This window comes from Ambystoma mexicanum, chromosome 6p (genome assembly GCF_040938575.1).
Source record: "Ambystoma mexicanum isolate Mex_15411 chromosome 6p, UKY_AmexF1_1, whole genome shotgun sequence".
NCBI lineage: Eukaryota > Metazoa > Chordata > Amphibia > Caudata > Ambystomatidae > Ambystoma > Ambystoma mexicanum.
In genome coordinates this window covers 278567353-278591293 of record NC_090935.1, presented here as the reverse complement: position 1 = coordinate 278591293, position 23941 = coordinate 278567353, and the positions used below count along the sequence as shown (strand labels likewise).

The window sequence follows — 23941 nt, the reverse complement described above, 5'->3', positions numbered from 1 at the left end:
AATTCTGTTCAGAGGTTGAAGACCCAAGGTACTGGATCCGTGTACCGGCCCTGTAAAAGAAGCATTTACTTACGAGGTTCTGATGCTTTTGATAAAATGATTCCTTAGTGACTTGTGACATAAGTGCTAGTACCCAGGTCCTTGGGTCGGAAGTATTCTTTAGATTCTTCTCCAGGGGTAGCATGGGTTTTGGAGTAGGGTGTTGCAGGACCCTTCTACCACAAATCGCCACTGACTTCAATTGGCCCGAATCCATCCATCTTCTCTGGCTGGCTGGTTCTAAAACCTGGAGCTCCTCTATGGAGTCTTCTTTGGTCTTTCTTTAGGTTGCCTGCACTTAAGGCCAGATATGTATCACAAAAGTACTTTTCTGATTTCATGCCTATGGACTTTCTCCTTTTAATTCCTATGTGGAAACCATTACACCATTTTAAACTCTACCCACATTGGCTTAATAGTGTACCTACCTAAACCTTTACATTTATTTGTGGGTCCCCCTGGGGATGCCTGCATTTTATAGAAAATACTTGATTTTTAGCTGTTCCTGTGATTTATCAGTGACTTTAAAGTACTCAAATTGCAATCCTATCAATAAGGATACTACGGCACACTAAGGGTTGTGAAGAATACTGTGACTGTTCACTATTGGAATTATGGACCCTGAGTATGACTATGTAAAGTGTTGTGCCTATGCCCAGAGATCCCTACGTTTAAGAACCCGCTACAGGTCTGGTGTTATCCATAGGAATGGGAAGGGTCTGTCTAAGGCTGTTAACTGTATTTATTGTTTGTTTGTTTGTTTATTACTTGTATTACGCTCCAGACCCGTGGGTATCAGGGCGCATAGCATAAGATTACTCACAGCTTAGGTACACATATGAAATACACTTACATAATGCAAATTGGTCACACACAGGCACATTATGTACATACAGGATAGGCAGGATATATACAGTAAATACATTAAACATGATATATGCAGGATATATGCATATACATCTGACTAACAGCATGCCCGAAACTCGAGCTGGAGACAATCAGTGATGTGACTAGGGGTTAGTTATGAACAGGTGGGCTGGTTGGTCTATGGTGTCCTAGGCCAGCCTAGAAGTCGGCGTCTTTAAATCAATTTATTATGCTCTGCCGGAAGTTTTGGTAGGTTTGCTCTACTCTTAGTGTGGAGGGCAGAGAGTTCCACAGTTGGGCGGCCTTTACCTGGAAACTGCTGCCTCTGACTCTAGATAGCTTAAATCTAGGGATCAAGAGGTAGTTGTTATGGTCGCAGCTTTCGTGATGAATCTATCTGAGTAACGGGCGCTGCAATGTTAAGACATTTATAGGTAAGGGAGGCAACTTTGAGTTTAATTTTATCGTGAGTGGAGAGCCAGTTGTTAGCCCTTCTTGTCTCTGAGATGTGTTATTCCTAATGCTGCTCTCAGTGCATTATTTTCTTGATGGTTTGTTTGTTGGCCCCTATGTACAAAGCATTACAATAATCAAGCTTTGATAAGATAAGTGCTCTGGCAAGGGTAATGCAACTAGAGTGTGAGAGGAAAGCTTTGTCTGCTCTGATCAGTTTGCAGGTGTAAGCAGTAGCCAAGGCCATGGCCTTAACTTGTTTGTTGAAGGAGAGAGTGGAATCCAAGTAGAAACCCAAGGTTTTTACCTCCTTTGCGACAGTAATGATATTATGGTCTATGTTGAAGGCTGAATATTTGGGACTCCATTTTTTGGGGGTCTGTGGCGTCACCAGGATGATGATCTCTGTCTTGTCATTATTCAGGCATAGTCCATGGGTAGCCATCCATGCCTGAATGAAGAGGTATACCCTGTTCAGCAAGGCCAAATCCTTGTCGTAATCATCAGTAAGAGGTAGGAGGATCTGGGTATCATCTGCATAATTGGTGTAGGTGATACCCGAATGGTCCAGATCGTCAAAGGGGGCTTAGTGAAGATATTATAAAGGGTGGGTCAGACACAAGATCCCTGGGGCACTCCGCAAGTAATAGGGATAGGGTCAGCCGCTGCCATAGGTGAGAGGACTCTCATAATCAGGTTACTTAGAAAAGATTGTATCCATGCAATGGCTTCTGTTGAGAAGTATGCTGTAGAGTCCAGGTGACTACATAATACTTGGTGGTCAACCAGGTCAAAAGCGGCCGATAAGTCCAGGAGTAGAAGCAAGGCTGCTTCCCCTTTATCTCTAAGTTCGTCAATCTGGGACTTGAGATCTATTAGCGCTGTTTTGGTTCCATGTTGGGGCCGAAAACCTGACTGCCTGGTTCCTAGTAGAGAGTTAGATTCCAGGTGTTTTTGAATTTGGGAGTATGCCATTTTATCTAAGATATTCAAGAGAAAAGGCACTGTGGTAATTGGTCGGTAGTTAGTGGGTATGAAAGGGTCTAGAGTTTGTTTTTTCAGTAATGGGAGCACCCACGACTCCTTAAGGTTAGATGGGATGGTGTTTGATGAGAATGACGAGTTGATGAGTTTCGTGATGAAGGGGGCCAGGTCTCTGGCTGCATCCTTGATGAGTTGGGCAGGGCATTGGTCACTGACAATTGAACGGTTTAAGTGATAGTATGATCTTTTCCATTTCTTTTATGGTGACTTTTGAGAACTTGAAACGGGGGGAATTAACAATGTTGTGGGGAGGCGCTGGAGTGATTCTAGTAGGGGTGATGTCGGTTAGTGAGGCTTTTTTCTTAGCAATTTTTACTTGTAAGGTTGTATCTTTGTTGGCTAGTGCTTGCTGTATGTTAATGTTAATGTTAAAGGATATTTGTACCGCGCACTATCACCACCGGAATGGTCCCCTGGCGCTCTGGCGGCTCTGAAAAGGTGAGAAGAGGGGGTGAGTTAGTGGGAATAAGCTGGAAAAGTGCAAGAGAACAGTGATGTGCTGTTGGCAGCCTCAGCCCGGTGGGTCTGTTGGCTGGGCTTGGGGTGATTTACGGTCTGTAGGGATCATGTGCTGTTGTGCAAGTCTATGTGTGGTTTGTTTTGTTGTTGCAGTGTAGTGAGGTTTGTGTGGATTGCTGTGTTTAGGTTTGTGTTTGTGTTAGCAGAGGGATGAATTTGTTACTGGATTGGTTAGTTGGTGTTGCTTTCCTTGCAATTGTGCCTAGGTGTGATGCTTGCTATCATACACTATTCCATCTGAGTGTGGCACTTGCTAATCTTCAATATCCTGTCTAGATGTGAGGCAGGCTAGTGATCACAATTCCATTTAAGTGTGGCACTCAGTAACAATCAAAGTTCCATCTAAGTGCTAACATTCACATTTCTATCTAGATGCGATGCAGGCTAAGGTTAAGATTGCTAAGGTTAAGATTGTATGTTGGAACACCATAATTTGTCCTTGATACAGTTGTCTGGCACTGGGATGGGGGCTTCTAACTCTTTGAGGATTACAAAGAGTTCCTTCATACTTGAGTTGGCTTGGGATATTCTTGCGTTGTAGGTTTCACGTTTAGGTAGGAGAATTTCTTTTTTGTATAATGCTGTGATGCTGCTATGATTATTCTTGTTTTCCTCAGATGGTTGTGCTCTCCAAGATGTCTCACATTGCCTTTTTTTGGTACGTAGTGTTTTAGATATGGAGTATACCAGGAATTGAGATGGGCTTTAGGTTTGCTTTGTCTAAGTTTGAGTGGCGCTATTGAGTCTAGGGAGGTGGTCATGATATGGTTATATTCTTTGACCAGTGTGTCAGGTCCCAGATTTTCGGGGATAGCATTAAGTGTGGGGAGGATAAGAGGGAGTTGGTTGTTGTAAGTGATATTTTTTTTATTGCGGGTGGGAATGGGTGGAGATGGCGGTGCAGGCACGGAAATGGGTTTTGTAGTGGCTAATGTAAAGGTTATGAAGTGATGGTCTGTCCATATCTGGGGAGCTATGGAAGAGATTGAGGCATTGCAATTGTAGTCTGCTACCCATTCCAGTATTCTGCCTTTAATATGTGAGGGAAGGAGCACTCTTTGGGTGAAGCCTTGTTCCACTAGGACTTTCGCCACATTAAAAGCATGAGTATCTTTCGGGTCATTATAGCCTAGGTTCAAATCCCCTGGTAGTAGGACTTGAGAGGAATTTTTCATTCTATTGGATACGATGTTCGATAAATCCTCCTCATAGGTTCCGATAAGGCCTGGAGGTCTATATATAAGGTGGATCGTAAGGGCCTGGGAGCTGTTTATATTGAGCTTGGCTGTCATAATCTCACATGATTTGATATTCATGGATGGCACTAGCCTGATCGGTAGATTGTCTCTGGCTATAAGTGCAATACCTCCTCAACGAGTATCGACTCTGTCTGATTTTACTATGGTGTATCCATTGGGTATAACCTATGAGAGGGCTGGTCCTGCGGCGGCATGTAACCAGGATTCCGTGATCGCTAGGAAATCAAGGTGTTCAGATTGAATGATATCTGCTATCTCAATAGCGTGTGTTACCAAAGATCTTGTGTTTATTAGTGCTCCCTTGAGGCTAGCATTAGTTACAGCTGGTAATATCGGGCCTGTTGTAAATTAGGTCTTGGGTGTAGAGAGGTTCATGGCAGTAAGTGTGGGCTGTTGTTTAGTTTTAGTAGTGTGAAAGACGGGTTTAGGGTTCGATCTGTTGTTAGGCGTAGCAAGGGTTCTAGCTAGTGGCTCATAGAGTTTAGTCAGTCTTGAGCAGAGTCTTCCATTTCTCTCAATGGTGGTACAGGGTTGGGCATTCTGTAAAGGATCTTGCATGAGACATTCGGTTGCCCATTGTTTGTTTGTTTTAGGAGGTAGAGCCATGGTTTGGCTTTGGTTGGAGTGATAATGGTGGTCAGCTAGTAAAATCACAAAAATTGTATTTAAATAATGTTCTAATGCATCCGATTTAATGTAACACTAAACCAAAACGTATATTTCTCAAATATTTCTGTGTAGTGTCCTGTTTTGTTTATCAAGTGGGATTAACTGTTCCTGCCAACCAGCCTTCTCCTCTCACTTTAGTGTAGCCTGCCTGCTCTGCCTTTGTTACACAAAGAGAGTTTGAGCTACATTTGGTTGGAACTCTCACCAGCCCCACAACATGGAACAAGCTCCATAACAGCAGCATCCATTGCTGTAATTTAACACAATACACAGAGGAAGAAATGAGCCCTGGGATATAGGTTGCAGGATCATACATACGTCTGTTCAGCGTTTGTGATTTACTAGATGCAGGGTTGAGAAGCAGAACTAAGGCTAATGCCTGCTGCAGCTTGCACACAGCTTTGACCCATGAAAACATATCAAGTCATTACAAACACAGCTGAGCTGCTGCTTGTATCAACACCCTCACAACCACCTCTGTCACAATTTGAAGTCAGAGCTTGTAGGAGGTGTTCCACTACATGGTTTACACCGCAGACACCTGAAAACTGTAACGCCCTTGTACACCAGGAGAGCCTTGTCAGCTCCTGGCTACCACACTAAAGAGGAGCCATAGATGCCATCTCACATCACAAAGATTATTGGCCCCAGTGCTTTACTGCTGCAAGAACCTCTCTGTCAAATAATACCTAGCTAAAAGGGAAGGACACAGTGCTCAGAGAAGAGCAGCTATAGAGAAATCTCTTCCAGGTTCGTATTGGCCCCTCAGACTTTCGTCCATTGGCCAGGGCGAAATCATCCCTGGCGAGTGGGGGCCGGTTTCTGGCCATACCTGGGGCGGTTTGGAAGAAAAAAAAAAGAGATTTTCTTTAAAAAGAAATTATTTTCAAAAAGCCTTTCATCCTTCTTAGGTCGATAAATGAGTACCCACACAGATTGGGTGATATTGTATGCATATTTGTTCTATAAAAAAGAGCTTAAGCGTAAGTGCTATACAATAACATAGTATCATTTGGCCTTGGACGTCTGCTTGCATTCACAGGTATTTAGTGTACTTGGGAACAATGCTATTTGATGCCACTTCCTGTTTTGTCAAGGGATGAAAGGTTGTGTTTCATCGCTTCCCAGGATGTCACTTTGGGATGGGGTCAAATGACATCACTTCCGGTGATGTCATCAGAGGTCAAGGGTCGTGAGGCGAGGGGTGGGCCACTTTTTTTTGGGTGACCGGGCCAATTTCTTTTCCCAGTCCGATCCTGATCTCTCCACTCTTATTAATTAATGATTCCACCAGTTAGTTACTGTCGAGCTTGGACCATGCCTTTTTAAGTTCACAGGTAATAATGTGTTATATATCGGATTTCAGATTACAGATTGGTTGTGCTGTGCTATACAGCGTAAGTGCAGCCACAGAGACTGCACCTGCACAGTCTTTGCAGCTCCACCAGCGTTAGCTAACATGTTCAAAAAGCTGTGCATTGTGGCTATAGCCGTGCAAACCTTCTGTAACCAGGACCTTTTTTCTTGATGATTTCGCCTTTGTAAGTAGTATTTGAGCGTCCACCCTCAACAAGCAAGAGTCAGATATAACACAGATATAACACTAACAGCGAGCATGCATTTTACTTCACAGTTGGTCTGAGTGAGGGCAAACAACAAGTGCTCATGTACATTTTTTAAAATAATATATTTTATTGGGGTTGTACACATAAAGAACAATTTAATTCAAAGTATGCTGTAGAAGTGTCTTTTCTTACCATAATACACCAATGTATCTGCCACCCACTCCCCCCCACCCACCGCGCCCCAGCTTGGTTTGCACTGGCATCATCTTGTTCCCAGGGTAAACACATTGGGCCTCATTATAACCCTGGTGGTACAGGGTTAACAGTGCTGGTAAAGGTGGAGGCGCCATCAACCCCGTACCGCCTGATTACGAGGTCCCCTCGTAGGACCCGGTCTGCACGTCTGGTTTCACCAGATGTGCAGAGCGGGTCCCGCGAGGGGAGGAGGGAGCAAACAACGGGCCGCTCGTAATCGGCCCGTTGTTTGCTCCCTCTCCCATTCCCATTCAGCCCCATGGGGGCTGAATGGGAATGGGGAAGGTCCGGGCCCGCGTTCGTAGAAGGAAGAAATACCGGTCCCTCCGAACTCGGAATGGCCCGGTAATTCCTCATTCTGGGAACCCGGACCCGATGTGATTTCGGCGGCAGCCATGCCGCCAATAGTGGCATGGCTACCGCCGAGATCGTAGTGAGGCCAATTGATTTTGTGCTATTTTACCTGCATGAGATATTTCCCAAAGTTGACTACATTCTCTCTAAACACTACCAAGAAAGGAGATGTAATGTATATACTACAGAATTGCTTTGAGTGGGAAGATGCTACACCTTATCAATGTATATGTTGCTTCAATGATACGGGTCTGAAAAAGCACTGGATTAGGAATAGGTTATGCAATCAAGTATTCATTTCAATAAGAACCCTTTTTTGTGTAAAGGGATTCGCCTACACATGAGAGAATAAAGTTACCATCATTGATAGTGGTTCTTTATCCACTAACCAACGTAGTTCACAAGTATTGCACTTTACTGGCTATTAATAGCCATTAGGTATTGGATCTATTTGCACAAATGTTTTTTTTTTTAATTGTCGTTTGTGATATTTTGTACTGTATTGAATATTCTAATTGTGATTGTGATATTTTTGATGACATTTTATGTGTTTTTATCTTATTGTGTTTAAATATATTTTTTCCCATGAACTGAAAGCGTTTGGTCCAAGGTAGGAAGAGAAAACCCAGTGACTAGAGGGTTTTGTAGTTTTTGACTGTTCAATGATACATTCCAGGAGTTGCCTCTATTGGACATGTATGGCCCCCGAATGAACTTGGCGCTTGAAGAAAGGTTCTGCCGCGTATCCAAATTGCCTGATAAGAGAGCGACGCCACAGCATGCATTTACTGAGTGTGCCAAATTGGGCCCCTAATATAAGTGCATTTTAGGAGACAGTGTGCATAATTATCAATCAATTAAAACTCAAGAATCCTGGAATTATTGCCTAAAGAGTGACTCAACCTCAATGCACTTTATTGTTTGTGGTTATATATTCTGAAATATTTTAAGTAGGAATTTGCTGTATATTTATTTATTTTAAATTGGATTGGATTGTTAATGGTTTTTAGTGTTATGATTGTATGTTATGTATTTTTTGTGAAAGGTTTGTAATAACCTAAAGCACAGTAAATAAATAAATTAAACGATTGTATATCCTACTGATTTTGAACAAAGAACCTTACAATGGTATCCTTCTTCTCAGATACCATGCTAGTCCAGAAGACTGCACACCCTGAGGTATTATGGCTAAAAATCTCTTGCCATGAGAAATACTCCCTGGTCACCGGCTTCCTTGTTTCAGTAAATCAGTGCTCCACAGTGAGTGACTTTCTTTTGGCATCCGTAGAAGGACGTTCAGCCAATCAGGTGGTGGGAACAGCTGGCGAGAAGACACTGTGTGCTGCCCACTGTTTCCAGCCACGCAATGCCCTTTCCCGGGTGGTGCCATCTTGATTGTGGAGAGACAACAAAAGTAAATAACCACTAAATTCATCATTTCAACTGCGAACATGCTGTTTGACATGTTCACCATTTTCTCTTTTAGATTGATAATTTATTAGGACCAACTTCATTATTTTGAACAGAACATTGGCTTTGAGCACAATCTATGAGGACACATAGGGCCTGATTCACAGAAGCATTTTATAATGGTGCAACCCATAGGAAAACACTCTGCCAATCAGGCCCATTGTCTTCAAAAGCATTCAGTGATGAAGTGTTGCTGATAATGTTAAATGTACAGTGCATTCCCTTGGCCACAGTTTTGATTTCACCAGTCTCCTTGCCCTAAAAGAAGTGTGTGGTCTGTCGCATGTTTCATGTGTTATAGACAGGCCTTCCAAACCTATTTAAAGGTTAGGGAGGAAGAGAAACTGTAGTTCGCCAATAGTAGCTTGTTCCGTGCAAGAAACAAAGCCGGGAGAAGGTGCGGAATCTGGAGGTTGCACATTGTAGTTTATTACTTGTGTTATCAGCGGAAAGAACGGGGAGGATGGCAACCTAAGCTAAGGTAATTAAAAGAAAATGGCTTCCGCAAGGTGCAGTGGGGGGAGGACATGCTGAGATTTGCTAACCCAGGTCATTATTTTTGAAGAGCTCTATGGTTTGCTTGTTGGCCATAGAAGTCTGTGTCGAGTTATGGAAGTAGTTCAGGAACGCTGTACATTGTCCAGAGTGCATTTGGTGAAGTTATATGCGGCCTGCTAAAAATGAGCATGTTCTTAAAAGATTTGGACGTATAGGGCCTCATCACGAGTTGGGTGGTAGCCCTTCAATGAGGTGGTAACAGGGATTACCCCTCATTTAATGGTCTGCCCAATCATGAGTATGGCGTTTTTACCCCCAGCACTGAGTTGAGGATAAATACGCCAGAAAAATGCTGATTTTCTGTGCTGAATATTCCGCATTTTATTTTATTTATTTATTCATTTATTTATTATTATTTGTTTATTTGTATCACGCCAAAGCCTGCGGGCATCAGGGCGTGGACACACAGACATAGGGGGTCATTATGAGTGTGGCGGTAAGGGGTTAACGGCGCTGGTAAGGATGCCAGTGCCGTTAACCCCTTACTGCCGCATTACGAGGTCCCTTAGCTGGTCCCGCTAAGGACGGCTGGGTTTACCAGCTGTTCTTAGCAGGACACGCTAAGGGACCAGGGAGCTAATAACGGGCACGTTATTAACGGCCCGTTATTAGCTCCCTCCCCATTCCCATTGAGCCCTATGGAGGTTCAAATGGGAATGGGGATGGGTATTTTGAATGGGGACTTACCGGGTCCTCCAAGGTTGGAATGACCCGGTAAGTCCCCATTCAAAGAACCCGGAAACGAGTTTGGAGGCAGCCATGGCGCTAATAGCACCATGGCTACCTCCAAACTCGTAATGACTCCCTAAGACAACAAAAGAAGACGAGACAGCAGATTCATTTTTGCAATAGGCAAGTCATTTTTTTTTTAAAATAATAGCGTCTTCAGTTTTTTTCTGAAAACCAGATCATTTGATTGTAGTCTTAAGGGGCAGGGAAGCCCATTCCATTTTTCTGCTGCTTTTACAGCAAAATAGCATCGAAGCCCATTTGCTCTTTTGGCACCTGTGTGTACGACCAGACCTTGAGTTCAGATCTCAAGGACCGACCTGGTTTGTATAGGGTTATGTGCTCCTTCAGATAGACAGGAGCTAATCCGTAGAGACAGTGATGTACAATGGTCATAGCTTTAAAGGCAATACGATCTTCCAAGGCTAGCCAGTGAAGTGACTTCCTGTCCTCGGAGATGTGCTCTCCTGGACGCAATGGAGAATGGAGAAAAACGTTTACCACCCAACCCGCGAACCGGCAGTAATACTGCTGGACGGGTGGGATGTAACACAAATGAAGTTGGGCGGTATCCCAGTCAGGATACTGGCCAACTCATTATCTGGCCCATAGTGTTTTAGGTGAGGAGAAATCTTGAGTATAATAGGAGGAGTCACACAAAAATCAAAACATTGTTTATATTGATTATCCTGCATTGGCATAACATATTTAAGCTCCTGCGTTTTCTCAAATGTCAGTACAATGTGACTACAACTTATATGTTAATGCAGTACAATAATTTTAATATGATACCTTTGATTTATTCATGTGATAATGATATTGAAATGTGGCATCAACGTTGCTCTGTGGGTGCTCTTCCAAGGTAAACCGTTTCTTCATTACTTGCTCTTCATTCTTTGATCTTGCCCCAGGCCTGAACTGTTTTGTGTAGACTGCAGTCACAGTCAGAACTCCAACCACTGTCACAGTAAGGCAGGTCAAGAGACGAACCAGATATACCTTTGACCATGGAAAGGATTGTTTCCTTATCTGAAATAAATTGGAAATTCAACCATAGGCTATTCAGTATTAATTTGGATAAGTGATGATATATTCTGAATGCGGAAAGACAGGAAATAGATTATTTTTAAGCAGCTGCATTAAGGAAACATTACAATAACATCTATTTGACTGTAGCCAGAAGCCAGACGGGCAATTTGTATGTAGTGTTAACCTTCTCTGCAGAGAATGGCATTCGCACCACCACCATACATAAGAACATTGCAACTTTGAAGTCAAATTTACATGCAGCATTGTGGCATACTAAACCCTCATAAAACAGCATCTGTTTTGAGTAATGTTAATGGCAAAATGTTTTTTGGAAAAAACATGTATAATTAAATGAACTAGTGAATAGACCTATCATTTCAAGATGCATAAAGAAAAGGTTGTAAATAAATTAGGCTTATCACAAAATTCATTGGGTAATATTACTTAACTGGGTAGTGGGTATAATCATGTATACATGGCCACTGGTAGAAGGCAGAGTTTCATAGTGGTAATTACTGCTCACAACCGCCAGTGGACAGTTGGATGTTTCATTTAAATCCAGTCAGGAAAGTCCAACTAGTGTGATGCAGGCCTGTCTGTCTGGGGGAACAATGTAATCCATCTCAGAGAAACATCAGACAGCATGACCTGCGAAGTAAGTCTTTCAGAATCACTTGAGGTCTATACATTTAAAAGCCATTGACAGAATGGGCACTGGAGTTTTAATGTCCATCCATAGCAAGAGTAACTTCTCTCCAACACCCACCAACGCTGATTCCAGTCCTCAAAGATGCCAACATCTGGACTGTTTAGCAACTAGGCAGTCATGGTTTTCAACCTACTTCTGGAGTTAAACATTTGCTACCCATTCTAAATTTTACTTTGGAAAGGGTCCTTAGAAATATGTCTGCCATTCAGTGGTATATCAGTGTTTAGGTATGGACATGCATTACCTAATAGGGTTAGAGATGGGAGGAGGTTCACAGTAAGTGTAAGACAAGGATTCAAGTGGTGATGTTCATTTTAGCAGCAATCAATCTAAGTCCTTTCTCTTTGATGATGGTAACATGGCATCAACAGGCTGGAAACCAAGACGTTGAAGCAACAGCAAGTAAGAAATCAACCCAAAACCCAGCTACACACAAAGACCCTGGAATGAATAACCTACACCTATCGGATGGACCCCCTCCCTCCTGCGCTTTGGGGGAGATTCAAACTACTCTTCAGAGAATATCTCTTCAGATAGCTTTGCTAAATCAATGACAGGCACCTTTCACATTGTATTGCCTATTCTCCCCTTCCTATAACACTATAACCATCCCTTCTATGTATATAATGCTCTGTTGTTAGGTAGCCAGGTCAGCACTGTAGAACTTCGGTACACCCATCATCTACATACTTGAAAGGTTCTGTTAATATTCTTTATACTTCTGTACACTAACATTGATCTTTATTTTTACTGTAATGGGGCAAATGAATATGCAGGTAACACCTACTGCCCATACTCAGATGAGTTTGCAAATACCACTTCCTATCCCGGCTCCTCGCCAGTAGGGCCCATGTGCGAAGCGGTACTATCTGAGACAGCCTTACTGCCCCAAGAGTCTAGGGGTGGAAGACAAGACACACTAAGATAGACTCCAAGAAAAAAATGGCTTAAACAGTCAATGTATATGCTGTGCCATAAAGAACTAGCCTAGGTCGTGCAATACTAAGTAGGGATCATAGTTAAATAATAAGAGAGCACAATTAGTGTGTTGTATATCACAAAGGAGGGAGGAGGGTTCCAGAATACCAAGGGGGGCTCACTACATCGATAGGGCAGGTAAAAGTATGGGTAGGATAGATGCTGAATACACGGGCAGGGAACCCAACATATGGCAGACATATACAACACATGTAAAAATTAAAACATTCACATTTAGGTGGCCAACATGGAGGCGACAGGAGTGCACGAGTACAACCATTTTCTTAGTATAAAAGTGATAGCAGGACCAGAAGTTAGAAGTTGGCAAGGCCTCATAACAGAGGCTGAATTCACAAAAACACTTTTATTTTCAGAGCTTTGAAGCTGCCCCAGACAGAGATTGTAGCGCATGCCAAGCTCAAGCAAAGAAGGGAGCAGTGAACATGCAGGACGCAGAGACGAGATAACAGTTCCCAGTTAAAGGTGCTAATTCAGCGCCAGATAGGAGGACACACCTACCAACTACGGGTGTAGGGAAGAGGGTATGGGGCGCCTCATAGGGGGGAAAGAAACAAACACGGAAATGAACTGTAGTAAAGCTGTGAATGAAGGCCATACAGGGAAATGCAGAGGTAGGATTGCACTGTGTGCATCATTGCCCAAAGAGCTTATGGAACTAACTATGAGATAAGGAATGTCCTCAGGTTAACACACTTAGAAGGGATGCCCCCAGGTTGGGCCTCACCAGGGAAGCCTGCACTGAGCACATGATCAACTCACCGTGGATTAGGGAAGGGGGACATAAAGCACAGGATGCATGTCACGAGCAGACTAGAGATGCAGAGAAAGCCCTGGGTGATGTAACAACGGGGCAGCAAGCCAATCCTGTGGGCACTTGGGGGTAGAGGAGAGGTTGACCTGAGCCAGAGAACAGGTAGATATGGTTATGGAGAAGCTGCACAGAGCCGTGTGCCTGAGAGGACAAATCCGACCGTACGTTGCTAAGTCCCTGGGAAGTGGCCAGCCTTCAGTGTATCCAGCACAAGGTCTGCCAAGGCAGCTATCCGGTCGGTGCCGTGTGATTGACTCCCTTCCCACGAGAAGCAGGGTGTATCGTGTTTCTTCGGCAATGGTGCTGACCAATGACAGAATAATAAACTCCCAGCCGTCAGCACGAATGTTATTTTGCTACTTGCAAATTGCCCTGGAAGGTGTGAGAAGCAATGTGACTCCACATAGGGGGGGTATTGTATTGGGATACTGTTAACCTGTTTGCTCCAATCACGTTCCACTAACATACACTTACCACTAACCATATGACGTAGTTTAGCCAATGAGTTTCATAGGAACGTTGGAAAATATGAACATTGGAGCTGTAAATGTTTCTAATGCCTTTACCATTGTATTCAAAATATAAACCAATGTTTGTTGCATATGTGTCCATTGAAACAGCCTCACTCGTGATTAGGATCCGAAGTCAGAAGTGTCTGTCGTATGTGTGTTTGTCTCCTCTTGTGTGCACCCTAATGCCTGTGGGCTGTGGCACGTAATTAATAGATACATAAAATAAATGAAATAAGTAAATGCCCTGATGTCAGCTCTCATCAATCAGTTCTGTTCCACTGTTCTGTTGGATTTGTGTTCTGTTCTGTTGGATTTGTGCTCTGTTCTGTTTGATTTGTGCTCACCCAGCTGTAGCCTTCCAAGTTAATTGAATTAATAGGAGTGCAGAAAGCCAATGATGTCCAGGTGTATGACAATAGTGTGCCAAAAACTCCATAAAGAATAGGTAAAGGGTTTCCCAAAAGGCCACACGAAATTTAACATTCACCTCAGAATTAACAAAATGCTCAATAAATAAAATAAAAATCATTTTCCAACACGGTCCCCTAACGCGTGATCCAGACTCGAAGAACACTAGCTAATAATTGGGAGGCAAGTACAGATAAGGCACCTACAAGTCGTCCTAGCACACAAACAGAGACAGCACAGAAGGCCAAATACAAAGAAAACATATAAGGCACATGGCCTGGGAATGTGGCTACTTTTAATTGGAATTATTGCAGACCACAGACTTCTAGCCTCCCAGCATGTGTGTCCATTATATCTTGACGCCACGTCAAAGTGTCCAAGATTGGGGAGCAAATGGCCAACCAATAAAATCCCTCTAGCCACACTGCCCATGATGTATGATGCCAGCCAATTAGAGGCCAACGTAATAATGTACAGAAATTAGTATCTGTAATGGGCCGTGTCCATGCAGAGCCATCACATATGTTTATGCCAATCATAGAACTAACCCTTATGTATTCTTTATGTAGCTTGAGATACTACCCAATCAAAAGCACTCATACGTTTTGTAATCAATATTGTAGTTTGACGTCATGTATAAGGCATTTCTTATATAAAAACCGCTCACACCAATTGTAAACCTAAGAGCTTTTGTATTTTGTTCCGACTGCTTATTCTGTGTTTAGAATGGAGTTGGGTTTTACTATGCACTTCGAGTACTCCATTATTGTGTATTGTTTTGATGACATTGCGGTAAATTGGGCCCTCCCCGACATAACCATTTCAAAGAAGGCACACTTTACTTGTATGATGAATGGATTAGGCTAGTTTAATTTTTTTACATGTCACTTTTTCCAACCTCCTACTTGATGTCAGTCAACTGCTACTTTATTGTTATTTTATTACATCTTTTTTCATTAATTTTGAGGGAGGATAGCTCAGGGGCAAAGCATTTGTCTTGGAAGCATGACAACGCATGGCAGCACAGGTTTGAATCCCGATCCCGTGCTTATAAACCATTAGCCGGTATTAGGTGCATTATAAAAGAAAAATTATAATTTCTCCTTTGATTTTTTCTAAAATTACTTTTTGATATCTTTGGAACTCACAATCGTATGTCATTTAAGGTTCTGAGCTCACCCTAGCTTTTATAAGCCTAACTGCTTGTCCTCTTTCATGTAGGGCATTGAGAACAAGGCCTTTAAGTAAGTGAGTTAAAGTGCAATGATCTCCTGTATTCTCTCCGCCTTCTACCACTCACATTGCTCTGACTAGTGTCAGATTATTTTTAAAGAGTCCTTTTATATGGGTTCTTTGGCTGGAGTTCAGCGCTCAGGTCTAAGAGAGCTGTGCAGAAAGAGGGAGACAGAGAGGGGGAGCGAGCAGAGGCATTGCTGGGGGACTGAGAGGGCTATTGCCCCGGGTCTTTTGGTTGTAGCCCCAGCTAGAAGCTCAGGGGTTACAACCAAAAGGCCAGCTAGCCCTGAGTCCCGGCAGTCCTTACATTAGCCTAGCCCCGGATCAGAGCGAGAGACATGGCCTTTCCATCAACAAAGAAGTGAGTGGAATTGGGGAAATGTTTAAAGGGTGGAAACTAGAAAACCCTTCAGTGATTTGTCAACAGAGGAGTTTCCCCAAAAATAATCAACGGGACGAAGATGAGGAGGAGACAAAGATTAGGCACGAAAGTTTTGCTTTGTTTTCCCAATATCAGCTCTGAGCACGAGACAGAAAATTCGAAATGGAAAATAAAAGAAAAGCCATTAAAGAGAAAAGACTGCCATGTGAAGAAAGATTGACAAACGAAAAGTTTGTTTTTCCCGAAATGCAATGGCCCAAAGCTCAGTATTTTCGAAATCAGGGGCGTGAGTTTGAGGACCCGCTGGTTCTAGTGGTAGCCCCGGAAGTGATTGTCACGGGTAGTATAGCTCAGTGGAAACACGCTCGTCTTTGAAGCATGACGAAGCAGAGCAACACAGGTTAGAATCCTGGGTCCCTGCGTAGAAACCTCTTTGGTTTTAAGTGCATTATAAAAAATAAATTATAAATATAATAGATATAAGTGGTACCATAACAATGCAGTTCCAGGTGTTCATGTGATTGGACGGGATGCCATTGCATAGTGTATTGCTCTGATGCTTAGCTGTGCAAGGCACTGCATAGACCCAGATTACTGGAAGTGTGGGCAGGTTTTTCAATTGCTCTCTCGATTATTAGTGGGCCAAAAATGCAGGGGTGCATTTTTGAAACGAGACTAGCACTTTAGGCCAGCAGAGTCTACACTGGGTCCCAGTAGAGGCTAGAATAACATTTGAAAGTCTCTTGACGCAACCAATATGTCCCCTGAACCTTCAGGAGAAAATGTAGCTCCCGCCAGAGGCGTTGCTAGGGGGAGTTTAGGGGGCGATAGCCCAGGGTCTTTTGGTTGTAGCCCGGAAAGAACCTCAGGATCTACAACCAAAAGTCTAGCTAGCCCCGAGTTCCAACAATCCCGACATTAGTGTAGCCCCAGATCTTTTTGAGACCTAGCAATACCCCTGGCTCCCACAATGCAAAACGTGCAGGTAGTTCCTCTTTGCTCGCTCTTTGTTTCCAAGTGCCTTTCAGCGTGTCTTCATAGTTGTCTGGAAGCTATCAATTCCAGAGCAAAAGCTTTGAAATAATCTGTTTCTTTCTCGAAAAGACAAATATAAAGGATTAGCTTGATGGATTGTATAATATTCCTTAAAGGTCCAAGTATAAAATAATACTTGATAAGCATTCCACACTTTTCTGAAGACAGCCACAGCATAAGCCATTCCATGACAACTATTCCTGCAGGACAACTACTATTACCCTGGGGCCAATGGTGTACCTACAATTTTGTTTTTAAATATTCGCAGCAATGGTGGTCATTACCACTTTCGAATTTTTGACCAAAAACCCATGCAAACTGTAATAAGGGCCTTGTTGGATGGATGTATACTTTGAGGTATAGATTTCGTGCTGATAAAAATTTGAAATATCTAGTGGCAGCAATTGTCAAATGATATCTCTCCAGCCCTGAAATCTCTCCACTGTCTCCCAGTGCCTTCAAGGATCAAGTTCAAGACCCTCTGCATTGTCCACAAGGCTTTCTGGGGCTAGGGACCACACTACATCCAATTCTCTCTACCTAAGCATTTTCCTTCTCAAGCCCTCCGCTCATCCACCTCCAACTTTCTCAGGGTCACACGCTTCTCTAGGAAGAGAGTGGGGGGTAGATCTCTGTCCTCTGCTGGGGCCTCCCCCTGGAACAGCCTCCCTGCCTCTCTCAAACTTAAGGAGGACACATAAGGTTCTGGAAGCAACTCAAGACCTTTCTTTTTGATGCTGCGTTCTCTCGCTCTCTCTCCCCTGCTAATGTACCTGTCTGCTGCACTAACTGGTTGCCTGGCCAGCCACAGAACTGTAATGGGCTCCAGACTCCTTCACGACCAGTAGCCCATTGCACTGCCTCCAGCCCTCCCACGCACTTAGAGACTTTGGGGGTCATTACGACCTGGTCGGTAAGGGATACGGGGCACTGGTAATGAGACCGGTGCTGGTAATCCCTTACCGCTCTATTCCAAGGTCCCTTGGCGCGGACCGTAAGTAACATGTGGTCTCAGCACACGTCCCTTATTGGTCCCGCTAAGGGAGAAGGGTGCCAATAACGGACTTGCAAGACGCGAGCCTGTTATTAACGCCCTCCCCATTCTCATTGAACCCCATGGGGGCTCAAATGGGAATGGGGAATGCTTTGTCCAATGGGGACTTACCGGTCCTGCCAGGGTCGGACTACACCGGTAAGTCCCCATTGAACAACACCAGTGCCGGACCCGGTATTCGAGGCAGCCATGGTGCAAATAGCGCCATGGCTACCTCCAATCTCGGAATAAGGCCCTTTATCTGCAACCCTACAGTCTCTTCCCTCCTTGCACTTACTTGAGCCGGCCACACCGGTAGCACTTACTTGAGCTTGCCTATTGCACTCTCCCCCTTCTGTTCCCTATCCCCCTAGCACTTGTACGATCTGAATGACACAAGGCCTACTAAGATCGCTTTTTTTGTCCTCCCTTTGTCTCCCCTTCCTTTTCTTGTCACGCCTAGTAACACTTGTGAACAGGCACGTTATAAACGACTTATCATATCATATCATATCATATCAAAAGATTTGTTACAAATAAATCGAAAAAGTGTGGAATTAGTGTACACCTAATGTAGCTAGGAGGATAGAGGACGTGGGATGCCTTTGTAATCTTTTTTATGAGTCTTAATTCTATCAGAGTAAAGTGTGTGTATGTCAGTTGCCCACATAAGTGAAGTGGGTGTGGTAGTTTAGTTTAATCATTGTGCAGCAAAGTGGGTGTAACATAGAATTTTGTTGTGAGTGGATGGTGCATGTGTGAGGGGCCGTGTTGGACATTGTTTTTTTAATAAGCTCAAACTATGTATGACACGAGAATGCATATAGGTCCCGATTGTGGATTTGAGTTGACTGTGTGTAGGTGGAATGTCTCTGAATGACTTTTGTGCATGGTAGTGTGATTGGTTTTTGAAGTGTGCATATGGATAGTGGATATGGATAGTGGATATGGATAGTGGATATGGATAGTGGATATGGATAGTATGCGTATGGATAGTGGATATGGATAGTGGATATGGATAGTGGATATGGATAGTGGATATGGATAGTATGCGTATGGATAGTGGATATGGATAGTGGATATGGATAGTATGCATATGGATAGTGGATATGGATAGTATGCATATGGATAGTGGATATGGATAGTGCATATGGATAGTGGATATGGATAGTGCATATGGATAGTATGCGCATGTAGAAAAAATGTTCGTAAATTTCAAGATATGATAAATGTGTGTGTGGTTTTCCTGTGAATAACATGTGTGTGGAATAAAGGTATCTGCCATGTAGTGTGTCAATTGAACATGACTTTATAACGCTTTTATATTGTGAGAGTCATGCGTTTTTGTGTGTCTGCATAACTGTGTTTTATGTTAATGGACTAAATGTCATTAGATTTTATATGTGAAGTGAGTATAAGTGGATCTGGTGTAGGTTTTTGTGAGTGCAGTTTGAGTAAATGCAATGCTTCTGTTTGGATTCTGTATAACTGGAACTTGTATATGTGTTGAGTGTGCATGAGTTCAGTTACGTTGGGTGGTGCATGCGATTGGAATAAGCATATGTAGGTAGATTTAATCTTAAAGTGGGATATGTGTGACTATTTTGTCTGTAGGTATGCTTCAATAGACAGTGTGTGTACACGTGAGTGCATGTGTGAAAGGTGTGTACACGTTGTGCCGTGCTAAATAACATTTTCCAATTTACAGATCAGACTTTGCGCTGGTCCTAATCACTTAGCACCCTGCTTGAGCGCTTTGCACGGTATGGAACTCAGCACACGGGAAGGGCCTGCGCAAAGAAGTAAAATGGGGCGGAACATGCAAATCTACTAATAAAAATGAGGAACAACATGTGTGTGGGCGGGAGGCACCATGCAAAATACAAACACACCCCATCAAGCACTAAGTAAACCCTATTCACAGAACAAATATCGCTATTGCAAAGGAGAATGAACTTACCACCACTAGTCACCAGCCACAAAGCACAAAAGCGCTACGAAACCCCACATATAAAAAGCACAATTCAATCCCAACAATCAATTGATTGCCGTATTGGATCCTGCATTGCTAGCACTGATATTAGAACATGGAAAGAGGAAGAGGAGGAGGAGGGCCAGAATCTTCCATCCACAAACAACATGTGTGATGTCAGATGAGGAGATGCATGGAAGATATTGCTTCCCTCCCCATGTCATCCTAGCCCTGATCAGGGTGTGGGAGAATGACCTGGTATCACCCACAATGTGCTCACTGGCTGTGACACCTCTGGTCACAGTGCTGTCGGCCTTATACTTCCTGCCCACTGGATGATTCCAGTGTACGACAGTCATTGTTTGGGGCATATCACTGCCCACACAATAAAGGTGCCTCCACCAGGTCTTGCACTGCATCCTAGTAGGGGTGCATGGGCACATTGACATGCCATGCACACTGCAGGTGAGAGAAATAGTGTGCCAGGAATGTTATACAGTTGCACAGTTTCCCAGATTTCTGGGAGCCATCGACTGCACCCATGTAGCGCTGCAAACCCCCGCTACCCCTCCTCCTCCGAGACACGGAGCACATACTTTGCAATTGGAAACATTGGCATTCGATAAATGTGCAGATGATCTGTGATGCCAAGGGACATATCATGCATGTGAATGCCAATACCCCAGGATGCACGCATGATAGCTACATCTTGCGTCATTCCGCTATATACCAAGGCCTGGCATTGGAAACCTTTGACAACACCTGGATCATGGGTGAGTATCAACTATCACACACACACAAGCAGTCACATGACATATAGAAACAGAATATATGAAATGCTATTAACAATCATTTACTACTTTGCAGGGGACAGTGCCTACCCGCTGTCACCATTCCTGTTGACCGATCAGGAATCTAACCACCCCAGGTGAGACATGCTACTACTCAGCACCCATAGCCACTGGGGACGCAGTGGAGCACTCATTCAGAGCGCTTAGGTCACTCTTTCGCTCCCCTGACCACTATTGGAATATTCACCCCCTGTAGAATGCAAAATAATTGTGTAATGGTGTGTCCTGCTTAATATTGTAGAGGTGGAGGAGGGCTTTCACCCTCATCCACAGCCACCACCCATTCCCTTAGCAGGCCAAAGGGCCTAGGGACTGGACACACACAATCAGGTAGTAAAAACCTAATTTACATAAACTGCAACCCCTGTGGAACACACACACACACATACACTAAATCCACATCCCTTATGGCCTTCAATGATGCATTCAGGCTAATCCAACTTGCCCATAACAACACCCTGAGAATGTGTCTCTTCAATTGGCAAACACTGTGTGCCCCATAACATTAAAAGTACACAGCCACCACATTGATATCCTTGCTATAAAGTGCACAAACCACGTCCACACTAATAGGAAGTCGGAAAAAAGTGTCCATGTCACATGCCCAAAATTCCTAATATTGCATACCACCTGATGTCCCCAACTCTGTCTGCAACCATGCTGTAGCCCCTCTCCACCTCTGCTGCCCTGGCAGGGTCAGATGACTTTGCCTCTCATCTGTGGTCATGTTTGTTGGTAGAGCCCTGCACATACACACACATGCTCTCCTGCTACCCAGAGCACACTGTACCCCCCAATGCATCAACAGTTCTGGCACATGTTTCAACAACCTCTTACCAAGTCCCTCATAAAACCCCACCCCGGCAGTACCTCTGCCAACATCACCCCCTATTGCTACCTGTGTGTCCCGCTCCACCATGACCCAGCAACACAGGAGCCTAAACCTCTGTAAGCACCCCAGCACCCTATCAGGCAACTCACCAGCACCAATCTGCATGACGAATCCCCCCTTCTCAACCTACTACTTTATCTTACCCTCTCTCCATGTGTCTGCACCCTCTCCTCTGGGTTGATATCCTACCACTTTGCCACTCCCTTTGTTTGTGCACACACCCACCACCCCATCTGACCTGTCACATGCCCTACGAATGAGACAAATGCCCACCTTCTGCGTTTCTCTGGATCCATGACCCCTGTGACAAATCACAGGATTCCGTCACTTCTCCTAAGGGGGTAGTCTTTCTTTGTGAGGCTAAGGAGGTGAGCCCGCTATGCAATACCCTCCCTAGGGGTAGAGGAACGTGGGACCTCACAGGGAGAGATCCCCATCTGGGGACAAGGACTCCTATTCTAATGAAGAACTCCCTTAGCGCAATAATACCAGCACGTCTTCAAAAATATCTAATGAAAGAAAGTATAAATAACAAACTAGAATCTGTTATTGTCAAGCAAACTCTCTGTCTATACCTATGAAGAAACACCTGGATGTCACTGAGATGAAGAAAATCACTGGAGCAATGTACACTGTTATGCAAACAAAGAATAAGTCCCATGGCAGCACCATAAAGTTTGGAGGCGGAAACCAACAAGGAGAGAACCTGCAAGTTTTGAATCAGCTGGGAGAGTAATGCTGAACAAAAACTGGATGTGTGACATCAGAGCAGAGAGAGATGCCCAGGTACACTCTCTGATACAGGGCATTACAGGAGAGAAGAGAAACAAGAAGCCGAGCAAGAGGCAAGTAGTCCTGAGCATGGATGGCAGAAAAGTGGAGGTGTGACCATAGTCCAGTGGACTGGGGGGTCTTTAAACAACACTGATGCCACTTTCCTTAAAGGATTGTGGATGAAGCCGACTGACAGAGGAGCAAATGAGCAAGAGGCTGGCCTGATGTTCGAAAGAAGAATGTTCCAACCTGTCAGAAAACCTGGTGAAATTATCCCCAAATACTCCAGGTAATGGAGAAAGTGAGAGACTGGGGGAGGAGGGGAGGGCAAAGAGAATCATTACCAGAACGCTCATACTTGTGGAACACTCGTACTCATCCCAGTCAAGACAATGTGCCAAGTGTGTATGAGAAGAGTGAGAATCATTACTGGAACGCTCATGCTCATCCCAGTCAAGATATAATATTGGGACAATTGAAAGACAAGAGAAGCAATATTTCAGTCCTCAGACTCGACCAAGTCAACTTAAATGTTGGGCATTCAGTAAAGAGAAAATCTTAAGAGGGAAAAAAGAGAGAGGAAAATAATTGTACTGTGGGTTGAAGGGATGTTCCCAAACAGATGAGAAGAAGAAAAGAACACAAAGAAAAGTAGGAATAAGCGTGTGAAAGAGACAGTTTAGATTTTGAAGAATAATTTGATAAAAGCAGTTACTAAAATCTATCTAAAAATACACTATTGAAATGAACTTGGTGAAAGAAACACTGCATCGGAGAAGGAAGTCGTTCTCCTATACTTTAGTAGCTCTAAGTAGTGGCAGGGTCAGGACAGGTTAGTTTTGGACAGAGGACAGAATTGGTTTGGACTCTCAATGATGACCAATGAGCCCCCTAGTAAGTTTGATTAGGTAGGGTCGTCTAGGGAGAGCTAAGAGCTTTCTATTTTCTTTTAATAAAGAATAACTGTGAGATAGAAAACCAGATTCTGGGTTCTTCTTCTAACCCACCACACCCCCCTTCCATTAATATTCACCACTGAACACAAGTCCAGGCACCAACGGTCAAAGGTCTGTGTTGGCAAAGGTACTCTTGAAAAATACCATTAATAAACACAACCTATTCACCCTTGGGTGTTAACCACCCTATGAAACCTGCTGCTCTCATACCAGCACCACCAGACTCCCCTCCCCCCTGTTGGCTCTCCCTGCCAAACACACATTCATGGGTTGTCCATTTGATTTGCCCTCTTCCCCGGGAAAAGGCACCACGAAGACCTGCCCCCATCCCTCTCCAATGCACCGGCAAAACCTGCCTCCTTTGCCTGCTCCTCTTGTTGTGATTATGCCTGCACTGTAAAAGGTTGCTGGAGCTTCTCCCACCAAGCCTCAGAACTGCAGCTCCACATGTACATTCACTTGTCGTCATGTGAAGCTTGGTCTTGCAATGATATGTCCAACATGTAATGCAGCCCAGTCCAAACACTATCCAAAACCTTGTCTGCCCAGCAGACATGTCCA

General features: G+C 43.8%; 1 protein-coding gene across 2 annotated transcripts in view; it reads right to left on the bottom strand.

Annotated features, from left to right (window-relative positions):
- LOC138511377 (uncharacterized) overlaps positions 1-23941 on the bottom strand; it is a 333915-nt gene that overhangs the window by 284923 nt on the left and 25051 nt on the right. For both annotated transcript variants that reach the window (XM_069627001.1, XM_069627000.1), the window contains one exon: positions 10574-10810. In XM_069627001.1, the coding sequence (XP_069483102.1) occupies positions 10574-10810 (237 nt within the window). The remainder of the gene's footprint in view (positions 1-10573; positions 10811-23941) is intronic.